We start from the raw sequence: 12724 nt of genomic DNA on the forward strand, positions 1-12724 counted from the left end.
CGAAACAGGGTTTAAAATGTACTGACAGATTGGATCTGCTCATCCGAACGGTCAGCTTCCTCCTCGTGATACTCGAGTCACTCTCGCATGTATTTTAAGAAGAAACCGCTTGAAGAAGCGCTCAGTTCCTTCTGTAGAGTACTTTAAGGAGTTAAAGGAATATAGCACCATAAAGCTGACGTGACTATATATGTGTGTGTGTGTGTATATATATATATATAGAATTCAAAGTCTGGGGAAGGAGATGGTATCAAATCTCTGTACAGTTGCAACAAAGCGAGGATCCCTGTACAGTAACGCGTTGTAGCACACTTATCAACATGCCTATCTGTGAAGTAACAGAACTCTGGAATGATCGATTTCTGAAACATAGTGAGCACTGCACAAAGAATAAAGGGGGTGCTGTGCTGCAAGATAAGTTCCTGGGTGCAGTAGAAATGTTTGTTTCCATTTATGCAAACAACATAATTAAACTATTCAAATACACCTTGAGGCCAGACTGCTGCTTGTGCACAGCATGGTGCAAAGTCAGAAGTGGTTTACTACACTGAAGCAGGCGAGTGGGTCATTGATGAGCATCCTCATAAATAAACACAGCATTCCATGTACCTTCATGGAGTATTCTGTTTACAAAACGAGTACAATGCATAGAAACGAAAGCATGTTAACCCTATGTAATTAAAACACAGAATTCAGGGGAATCGATTTGCTTAAATCATGCTCCACACCTGCTTAGCAGCACGGCGCAATATGGAACAGTGCAATTCGCCCAGTCGCTCTGTCGGTCAATGTTATTTCCCTGTCCAGTAGGTCATCTCTGCTTCAAATAGAGTTACTTCAAAGCCTTAACTGCAGATAAGCTGCTGCAAAGAACTGCAGCTCCACAGGCAGATAGCTCAGGCATATGGTTTATGCAGCATAATAATGGAACCAGATGTGGAGTGAAAATATCTGCTGGAATGATAAGCAGCTGCAGACTTGAACCACCCTTAGGACTAAAGATGCAACCTGAAAAGGGAAAATGAGACAGCTGAAAACAACATCTATACAGTATCAAAAATATATTACACAGTACTGTTCAGTAGCTCATCAATAACAAAATAAGCAAGACCACAAATGACCATCTGGATTGACCCTGCTCATTATATTGCAGTACACATGGCTAACCACGTACCTAGCTTGGCATTCAGTGGGTCCCATTGACTCGATCACGCTAGCCGGACTGCAGATCTGGGGAAAGTCCATTCTGCTACAGCCTGGTCCACATCGGGTCCAAGTCTGATGGCTTTGACACCTGAGGATTATTGCCGTAGGTTCGAAAAATCAGATCAGCATCAGGAATCTGCAGAGGTCATTTCTCCATCTATGACTTTCCTCTCTGAAAGGCTGACTCAATTAAAAAACAATACAGCGCAAAGCCAGCAGGACCCAAGACCTTCGTTTGAAACACATTGATACTTTACCTCTTGATTGAATTGAATGTCACCATAGAAAGTTAATGATGCGTGTGCTATGTTTGTGATCGAGCCCCCTCATTACTACACCTTCCTCAGGGAAGGCCATGTTGCACCAGGATGAAGCAGTATCGCTCCACTGTCATTATTCTGTTCATCTAGACCAGACCTCTCAGCTCCAGTGAGCGAACAGCCCCAGGCTATAACAGCACATCCTTCAGGTTTGACAGTACCAGCCACAAACACTCAGAACTAAACTCCTCTCTTCTAGAGTGAGGGACACTAATAAGAAGTGCGAAAAAAAAAAAAAACTTCTAAGGTATTTTTATGCACCTCTTTTTGCTTGTTTGTTGGAATTTAATGATTTCTTGGCTGTAGTCATGAAAACCACAGGATTTGGAACCCAGGCATGTGTGGAATGCTACCATTTTATAGGATACAATATAAACTCCTGGTCATAAAAAGACAGCATTCAGAATACTCTTGTATTATGCAGAGTGACTATGCATAATTATACACCATCACTACCTTTCCAACCAATCAGATCATTAAGTATTGTGACTACTGGCTTGGATGCAAACGTGGATTTGAACAGGAAGATGCATTCTGCTGTATCTTTAAAAGTGTTGTACTAATCTGCCTCTAATCAAGCCAAGAGTGGGTTTCTAGCGCACTCTTTGCAATGTCAAAGTGGGTCAGTCATACAAAGAGTGCACGGGAAACTTGATGAGAGGCAGCCACCAAACACTTATAAACACATTCTAAGTAATTGCAATTGAAATAATAATAATAATAATAATAAATAATAATATGACAATGATATTAACATATTCAATCGGATTTTGCAGATTCTGTTGTGGTTTAAACGTTCAACATTCTTTGTCATTGGCATTCTTTCCGAGAGCGAAATCTACACTCATAAAATTCTCACCCCATATTTCAAATACTGCAGCACATCCAGAAACCTCTTGCTTATATTCTGTATCATAAATATAACGATCACCTGTCTGCATTTGCTACAGGCTTGTTCCTTTATGTACTGTACATACATTACGGCTTATTCTTTAGCATGCTGTTAAAAGTGCCGCAAAATGTGTCTGTGGCATGATGGTCTTTGTTCCTGTAATAGCTGCTGTGGAATGATAAAGATATAAAGCATGCATTGCTTTCAAAAAACCAGCGGTCGCTTGCTGACAGCTTCTCAATTCGAGTACTTATGCACAGTGGCACGGTTTGGAAACAAATTGCTGTTTGCTTTGATCGACAATCAATCCTTTTATAACATCTGTTGGGATCAATGCTTTCATCCCCAGGGGCCACACGCTGTTCAGGTCTGTCCTGGTAGAAGCATAGTTAAGAGGATTACTGCATTTGCTAAATGCCTTATATATTATATACTATCAAATCGCCCGCTATTGCTGCGTCAATGCATGACCAGCCGCTGTACCGTCTGCAGGTAAACGTGGCTGTGTTCTGGGATTCACAGCAGCCTTTCTGACTCTGGGAAGGATGTGTATTTATCAAGTGTCTGAATGAATAAAAAAGAAATAGTATTACACAGAGCGCTCGATTCTCAACGCTATTTACTCCAAATTGTGATTCGTGAAAAAACCCAATTACAATTCTTAATGCATAAAGAACCAATTCCAGACTAAGCACAAGCCCCGAAGTGAAATACCTGAGTTATTACTTGTTTGGTAACTTCACTGGAGGCGTTTTTACAAGCTGTAAAAATTGTGCTAATGCCTTGTTCTAACTTGGCAAAGCATTAATATAACTGTTAGGAGGACAAAATAATATGTATTGCCATCACTTTTATTATTTTCCTGCATAAAAGATGCGCAATGTATTGTAGACGTGTATTTGACAATGAAAAGCAGCAATAGTCAAAAGCAAACCAATATTGGATACATGGTTTATTATGCCTGTTGACAGCCATAAGGTATACATTAATTAACCACACCATACCATCCGCTGTGCAATAAAAACAACAAGTTTTAAAAGCATATCACTAAACACATTTAAAAAAAGAAATAAATACAGTGCGTGGTGTAACAGAAATAAAATGACAAGAAAAACATATACAAATTGCACAATAAAGGTTTCAACATTCAAGCATTCATACCAGTCAACCTCCTCATGTTAATCCACAGGATATACTGCCCAAGTAAATGTATGTATGTATGTATGTATGTATGTATGTATGTATGTATATGTGGCCGGTTTGATCCATCTGTTTGATCTGTCACTCGGTATGGACCATCCTTTGCCTGTGTTCACCGGAGACTGCTTATTTAATATCATGTGTATTTTTTGTTTTACTTGGGAGAAGAGAGACATTTAAACAAAAACCTTATGCTGAGGTAAACCTGCAAGAACTTTAACCTGTATTATACACTTCAAATGTGTTTAAAATGTCCATTTCAAAATGTATTTTTAGCTTTCAAATGTGAAAACATCCATAATGCAGGCAAAACTCTTTAAACCACTATATCACTAAATATCACTGAAATGAACAGTAAAAGAAACTGCATTTGAATTCTGCGACTTGTAAAATACTGTTTTGAATAAACATGGTGTGGAATGTTTGGGTTGATGTTGGCTTCATATCATTTCAATGTGATCCCGATGAGAAAACGTTCAATGCTTTTTCATATCAAGCAGGGTCCTATTTTTGAATTACATTCAAAAAACAAAATAAAATAACTGCAACCAGATTAAAACTATCAAATAACAACCTGCTTGCTTTCCACAGCAGCCTCTCACCAATCAGAATCTGCACCACACTAACATGTCCAGTCATTAGAAATGTGGAATAACAACATGAACAACACATACAGAGACAATGGGATATGTTTTACACACTCGTCACGTAGGATATTGACGTGCATTTACTACAGCAGCAATCCGCATGACATTCATTATAACAGCATGATTCCAGTGACAGCACAGTTGGGACCAGCAGGTTTGGATTGGCGAGAGTCTATTGTACTGTTAAAATGGTTTCATTCCTCTTCGAATGGCTTTGCCCGAGCTTTAAAACAGGGCACTTGAGGCCTGACTCAAACTAGCTCTTTGATGAATGCAAGGCAGTGTTTACTTGTAGGATCTGGAAATCAAAAGGCTCTAAATGTGGCCGACGTTCACGTAATCATGCAATTTCCTATTAGGACTTTAAAAACAATCAGGGTCCATTGTGTGCAGATTCAAGTTTAAAGATGCAGTTTGGGGCGTATCCCAATTCAGAATAATAAGACTGTATGTTTAACTTTGTATTCTTTTTGATTAAGTCGACATCATTTGCACCGTGTTTTTGTCTGACCCTTTGCTTCTGTCAATGGAACATGGAAACGGCCTGGACTGCGTGCAGCAGTTCTACCGTTAGGTCACAGGTGAAAAGAAACAAAACACTTTTGGCTACTTGGCACAGATTCTTTCTCGCTTGAAAACCGTCAACAACTCTCGCTTAGCTTTGAAAGCGTACTCTACAACTAATTATACAATATATACATTCATACAAGCTTTATTATATCCACATGGCTTGTGTTTAAACAGGGGTTAGGGAAACTTGGTTCTTTCATTCCACTGGAGGACTTTGTGTCAACCAGTTCCATAATTATACAACTGACCTTACTGCTGCTGGAAATCAACTGAGTTGTTAAAGCTCTGGTAAGAACAAAGTCCTGAAACCGAATGAACCGTAAGCCCAAAGGAAGCCGACCCCTGTGTTAATGTCAAACACTGCACACATGAGTGGCGTCTACACTGACCTTAACTGATGAGGTGGAATTGCAACAACACATAATTAAAACAAAAAGAAACCTTATGGTCAAGGGCATCACAGCTTAGTGGTACATTAAAAGATCCAGAGTGTTATAACCTGAAAACTGAAAGATGCAACAAAGAGGGGAGGAGGGGGTCCACTCTGGTGCGGGTCATTTCTGAACCAGCCCTTCAGAGTCTAAGAGTTACAGCTCAAAAAAACCAAAAAAAAAAAACAGTTAAGGAACGTAATTCTTACCAATTCATGTTAGGATCTTTAAAACCTGGATAGTGTTTGAATAATAAATACATCATGGTGCTGGTAAAAAAATTTTAAAAAAGTTAAACTGAAATATTAAAAACTTAAGATTTTACAGCTAGTCTCACAGAACCCTGATTAACACTAATCATGGTTTTCCTAAGGTAAGAAGCCCATGATTAGTGCTGACAGGGGTCTGTGAAAACACATTGGATTACTTTGCCAACTTACATTGACTATTTTCTCTCTATGAAAACAATCATAATGAAACAAACTGTATATGGTACTGCACTGTGCACTGTACTAAACCAGGCATAACACCTGCAGTTTGTGAATGGTGTGTGTAGGAGTACTGGAGGTAAGCAAGGGCCAGAGAAGCACAATGGGAATGGGATACGTAGCGGGGTTCGGATTTTTGGGTTAACTTCTGTGCTCCTGGAGGTCTCTGGTGAAGCCCTCTCCGTCTCTCTCCGAGTGAGACAGACCGAGTGCACTGGTCACAGGGTGGACCCACGAGGTCGTCTGCGTCACATGGCTGGAGCAAAAAAGAAAGAGAAAAAGAGACGTTATGAGTTCCTGCAGCCAGGTGCAGATGTAACGGGCAGTGCTGTGTGAGGCACTGCTGTCCCCAGTTGCAGATGTAGCGTTCCACTGTACATTCTACAGAAATCAAGCGTTCCACTGTACATTCTACAGAAATCAAGCGTTCCACTGTACATTCTACAGAAATCAAGCGTTCCACTGTACATTCTACAGAAATCAAGCGTTCCACTGTACATTCTACAGGGGCTGTACTTACTTAATATAGTACTTGATCCCGTCTGCTGTGTACGCTTCCTCCCAGCCGTACGGCAGACCTGAAAGAGAAACCCACACCTGCCATTAAAAACCAGCTGCCAAACACTGGAATAACAAACAAAGGAAAAGCTAAACTCCATCCAATGCATGTCACTAGCTTTCAGTCTGATTCAACAGCAGAACCTAATTTGAACACATACATACACAGACTGAGTGTTCACAAACAGAAAAAAGATCACCCAGTTCAACTTTATTTGAAAGTTTAGGAACAAATGGCTTGAATCATGTTGCAGATTGCTGTAATCATCTGAGTGTCACTTTACACGTCCTGCTTACGTGTCCAATGTACTAGAAAACCCTACTGCAGATGCAGATGAACAGGCATTACTCTGAATGCAGTGTGTTACACACAATAACACAGAGCAAAGTGCACTGTAAAAGTCATTGGATGTTACTAATTACAGTGCGGAAAGACCTTGTTAATCCAGATTTGGATTTTACAGACACCTCTGTTACCCAAACAGCCCCCTGACAACTTGTTGCATTAGAACATTTTCTAAAACTATGCCTCCATCTCTGGTATGTAGTCTGGGCAGTACAGTACAGTACAGTACTGCACCTCAGCCATTGCTGAAGACTCTTGATCTGGAATGTTGAATTCTCAAACAGACCCTGGATTCCAAGGATATTCAGAGTTAAGAACCTCTGGCTGTCATGCGACTGTTAAACAATTTAGTTATTTTTACAAATCTGTTTCATGTTGCCGATATGACAATCTTACAGGAACTCAGCTGTTCAGATCAAGAGGTTTTTACTGCGCCAATAACATATTATGCCTCAATGTATTTGATTTTGTTCTAAAAAAAAAAAAAAAAAAAAAAGTTACTTTGTTCTAGGCTGAATAGATTCCGTTCTTTAAGCATGTCCTCATAACTTATGTAAGAGTGATGTATTGTAGGAGAATTAGTAGGCTTATGCAGGATACAATGTCTACATTAAGGTTAGCGATTAAAACGATTAGCATACAAATAATGATGTACGCTGACAATTACAGAGGTGCAATACTGAGTTTGAGAATCGTGCCCACAACTTTAAAACACCCACAATCTCTGCAGCAAAACAATAAGAGCATCAAGCAGATCGGACCTAGTCCATGGCTCCTACAGTCCTTACGGAGATGGGAAAGGGAGCATTGGGTTGTAAAAACACCCAGTGAGATTTCAAGCTGTGCCGATTATAAATGGATTTAAGCGTAGAATTAATGACCACTGATTTTGTAAAGGACATGCTGTAATTGTTATAATACTGTACGTGGATGCATGATTTGAATGCTCATGTGCCATTTGTCAGCACAACTCTTAGATTGAATTGCTGGAAATTAGTCAAGTAAGCCACTTAAGGGAAACAAGGAGAAGAAAGCATGTTCTAAACCTACAGACCTCTTGCTTTCCAGCATATAGCTTGTCACTAAATCATTTCTTTCACAATCATGGCAGACTCTACTCTATTCCATGGCACCCATTCGCTACACTCTTCCATAGCTCCACGATCCTTTCTGTACACGCCTCGTCTCCTACAGATGTTTCGGATTGCATTTCCTGATAAACTCGAGATTTTCTACAAATAGTTGTTAACCTTTCGGGCGCTGTGTGGTTACTATGATGTGATTATATGCGTGCACTGGTTGTCTTTCTGGGTGCTGGTATTGGAGTCCGCTTGCAGAGCTGTGAGGTGCAGTTGGGTGGCACACTGCACACTGCATTCTGTAATTGCTGCTGTTCAAATGACTTTAATAAACTGAAGTCAAGCTTTCAAAATAACTTGAACTAAATCTGGTATATGGGTTTTTGGTCAACATGGTGGAAACCTTACTGTTTTTGGTTATATAAATCCAATAATAAATTGAAAAGGTAGACGGCTAGAAACTGAGACTTTGTGATCGTTGCAGGTTACTGAAAGGAACACCACAGTAATCATACAACTGGGTCGCGGAGAACAGAAAAACAAGCTTACACAACAATAATTAACAGAACAGCTATTATTATTATTTTCTTAGCAGACGCCCTTATCCAGGGCGACTTACAATTGTTACAATTATATCATATTATTTTTTTTACATATAATTACCCATTTATACAGTTTTTTTTTTTTTTTACTGAGCAATCTAGGTAAAGTACCTTGCTCAAGGGTACAGCAGCAGTGTCCCCCCACCTGGGATTGAACCCACGACCCTCTGGTCAAGAGCCCAGAGCCCTAACCACTACTCCACACTGCTGCCCACTTGAATCTAGCGAGATGCTAGCTGCTTCAGAGAAACACAGCTTTTCTTTCTTTTTAACTCCTGATCCATTCATTATTGTAGGCTTATAGAAGTAATGCTTTTAACAAATTACAAAAAATAAAATCTTATTAAGCACTAACAGTAGTGTAGGACTGTGCATGTAATGCCTTCCCTGTTCTATACTGTTACAGCTTTTGCAGTCTTCTTCCAAGGGTACCTGATTTAAAACTAGAACAGTTTGGTATTCTATAAAAATAAAGAAATGCCACATTCCAGCAGGACTCCTGTGAGGTTCCCGACTTGATTTCCAACAACATGTCAACATACAGTGCTAAGATGAGGCCGGACCTTGTGGCCTGTTTGACAAGACTGCAAGGCTAACAAATAAATGATCTGGTTACTGTGCCATTTTCTTCCTCCCAGATTTTACAAAAAAAAACAAACGATATTGCTAGAAACATTTCCGCTAAGTGACTGAAGTCAGAATTTCCACCTCTTAATTACGGAAGAGTCGGCTATTGTGCCAGGCTAATGCAAGTCAAGAAAAACAAAAAAAATTAAAAACTTAAGCCAAAAGATCTTTTAACTACGTAGTAATGGGACATTCTAATGAAAACCGTGGCATTTCTCATTTTCATGTGTTTTTCTAGTTTGTATCTTCCCCATAGCCACTTACCACAGGTCATCATCTCAGACTACAATCATCAAAAGATTAGCCACGTAAGGTGCACAAGGAATTGAGCAGCTGTTCAAACAGTTTCTTCTTAAGATACATTAGAGAGCAACTCAAGCATCACAAACTGAAAATGTGGATGACCAGATCCAGCCCATCAGTACATTTTAAACCCTGTTTCGTGCACCTCATTGCAAAAATAAGAAAGTCAGCATCATTTCTATTTGTGGGACACATATGCCTCTGTACCTAAAGAGTTAAATATTTGGAAAGAAGTGCCCAGTAGAATTTTTTTTTTTTCTTTTTTAAATTTATACCCAATCCAAAATAACTACTGGAGTCAAGGAGGTATGATAATGGTTTTGAGAAGATTCACCACCAAAAAATAAAAAAATCAAGGCAGTTATCACATCCCCCATGTGAGTGTGACAGACTGATGGACACAATCAGTACATAAGGGTCCACATTATGGCTAAAATCAGTTCCCTTTAAGGTTTTCCTGTACAATTCTTTACTTAGTACAGCGGGTGGCTGCATATTCTAATTCCTGAAAGAAATGTAAATGCTTTCTTTAAAAGTCTACAGCTAATTATCCAGTATATCCCTACCAAGCTGGGACACATTACATACTCAAAGCCACGGTTTTCCATTCATGACAACATGCATTAGTCTTGCAAGCTTTTTTCACTGTGCAGTATTGGGATAGATGAACCTAGATGTAAAACGGGTTAGACAAAAAATGAATGCACTTTAAATTAGGACTGACAAAAAAATAAATAAAACAAAATCCCCATTGTTTTTACTCTCCTTTAATTTTGTGCTGATGCCAGGACTATGCTAAGTCACATTGCAACTCCAGCACCGCACCCTGCACTGCCAGAGGGTCTAGGGTTTTTTCTTCAGGCTGCTGCAGCAAAGAGCTAACACTACCAAACATTCCTCCTGTGGGTGGATATCTGCAACAATTTTCTGTTTTTCAGCCCGTTCCTTTGTTAAACATCAGTAGTGATTTGCGCAGTCTTAGAAGCACCTACCAACTGAGAATCTACCACCAGTCTATCAAAGTCTGCAGCTTTTAATCACGCATCACATATGAAGCAGTGGGAAAAACCAGCTCAAGTGTGTGCAAACAGTGCAGGTGCTTCAAGTTACTGTACACAACTTACAGTAAATGCTGAAAGCAAATAAGACTTGTCTGCAGATCCCAGTTTACCTTCTTTGAGAGCACACACTTCTGATGAGGGGTAATATCAAGTCAGGGAGGACAAGCAATCAGTGTTATTTATTTATTTATTTATGCAAGTACTGTATGTCTAAATGTCAATATTTAAATGCACATAATCAAATCACCTTTGCTTATTTTGTATCACACTACAGCTAACAAACTGGGGGGAGGTCCCATTGCACTGCGAATTCTGTGGGACCCATTTATTTGTACTCATAATTTTAAACTCAGTGGGTGGGAAAAGAATCAAGCAAAGGATCAAGCAAAAATAAATCAATAAATGAAGGGTTTAAATGAACTCTGAGAGGATGACGACTGCCTGACAGCATGGCACAGTGCAGCTGTTATGTGTAACATTACCAGGCTTTGATTTTTAACTTTTTTAAGACTTTCATGCTGCTTAAAGTCACCTGTCCAGAAGGACCATGCGTCTGTCCACTAAGCACTGTCACCTGCAGTCTCCTGATTTCTCGCTACTTGAGTTTGGGGGGGGGTTAGGTGGAGGGGTGCAACGTCTGGGGGAAAAGCATGTTGGCTCGTGACCCCCAGAGGCCTGGCTACGAATCTATACACGAGTTTCAAATTAGTCTTCAGTGGACTGAGGTTGCCTGAGAGGAAGGATGGTTCCTCCAGTTCAGGATAGTCTTTCGACAGCCTGCCCCGGTGTCTGCTATTCTTCATAATAACAGCATCCTGCAACTTATTACACATTTTTAAAATGAATCTTAGAATATTATAAATCAGGAGGGAAAAGTGAAACCAGGTATCATTTGAATTAGCATACGGTGAGCAATAAATTAATAAATAATTCATTACACAGATATGTGGCTTTCGATATATTTTAGAGAAACATGTGTTCTTCCTGAGCTTCGGGGCGTGGAGCTGCAAGATGAATTTCTGCCTGTTCCGAAAGAAGTAATGCAATGCGACACAGCAGCATCTGCAGTCCCAGTGGTAACTACTGACCTTCATGAGCCGAAAGAACCCTTTGCTAGTGCTGCACAAGACTGACAGCTGTGTGGGCCGTGTCCGATCACAAACAAATAATACAAAAATAATAACGACCAGCAACGCAGCTTGAACAGCAGCAACAGGGGAGGGAGTTTTCAAACATGCTTGTTTTTCTTGTTGGGACTTTATTCCAATGTTCTTATCAGCAGCAGATCTGAATGCAAGACTGTCCTTTACACTAATGCTACCGTTATTTTGCTCTAGAGGGTGGATTTATTGACCCCTAACATCACTGTGGGTTGATTTGTTCACCTATACCCTGCAGTGATAAGCCACAGCTTTTCACAGTACCTGGATTTCATGAACCGCATATTTGTAGGGTAATCCTAGGATAAACAGATGATACTGAATGATCGTACGTGGTATACACGGTTTTTGTTTGTTTTAGGAGGACTTCCCAGCTTATGGAAGGACATCCTCCTAAGGCAAATAAAAACAATATACCACGAGAGATCATTCAATATGCTGTTTATGCCACAAGCATATTTTAAAAATAAATGGCAATAAAATGTATATTAGATCAATAAATTCAGGGATTATTTCATCTTTGCTGTCATTTTCAACAGACTGTGCTTCGATGCGGGATTCTTTTCCAACCCTGTTTATGGCCTGGTCTATTTAGATGGATCCTTGAGCTCAGTCTGTCAATGTCAGCAGCACCCCACTGGATTGGAATGGAAGCAAAGACACATTCGAAACTAGTCCCGGTAAGCATGTTATTGCACTTCAGTGGAATAATGAAAATGTATCCCTCGCTGGATATACCCATGCTTGGTTGATCCATTCCAGGCTGACAAAGCTCTATAAATCCAGCAGAGATATATTGCAGCAGGGTCTGTATACAGGTCTGCACTAAAGAGCTATCCCTTTGTGGTACATTACTGTGTTCAGTCACTTCAAACCCCATTCTGATTTACTAGCGTTCAGTAGTAATACCTGACAAACAAAATAACACCTTAATAAACACACTACCACTACTACAACTAAGAAACACAACAACCACAGCTACTACTACTTAGTAATACATATTAATAACAATATCAAAAACCAAAGCAGTTTCTGTACAGAATTTATTGAACAGTTTCCACTGCTGAAATACAAGGCAACAGTGTTAATACAAAGAACTACAGCCCCCCCCCCCCCCAGGTTACCATAGGGACAGTTCAGGATTTTCAACTCACGTTGCAGTGCATTCTGGTACGTTTTACCTGTCTCTGGACCCTTTCACCTGTTTTTTTTTTTTTTTTTTCTTTAAAAAGAA

General features: G+C 39.8%; 1 protein-coding gene across 2 annotated transcripts in view; it reads right to left on the reverse strand.

Annotated features, from left to right (window-relative positions):
* Nucleotides 1-3355: 3355 nt before the first annotated feature.
* LOC117422900 (syntaxin-binding protein 4) overlaps nt 3356-12724 on the reverse strand; it is a 37125-nt gene continuing 27756 nt past the window's right edge. For both annotated transcript variants that reach the window (XM_034038133.3, XM_058989753.1), the window contains exons 21-22: nt 6275-6332; nt 3356-6010 (exon numbers count right to left, since the gene is read on the reverse strand). In XM_034038133.3, coding sequence (XP_033894024.3) covers nt 5896-6010; nt 6275-6332 — 173 coding nt within the window. In that variant the 3' untranslated portion in view covers nt 3356-5895. The remainder of the gene's footprint in view (nt 6011-6274; nt 6333-12724) is intronic.

The sequence above is a fragment of the Acipenser ruthenus genome, chromosome 17, assembly GCF_902713425.1.
Source record: "Acipenser ruthenus chromosome 17, fAciRut3.2 maternal haplotype, whole genome shotgun sequence".
In the NCBI taxonomy this organism is placed as follows: domain Eukaryota; kingdom Metazoa; phylum Chordata; class Actinopteri; order Acipenseriformes; family Acipenseridae; genus Acipenser; species Acipenser ruthenus.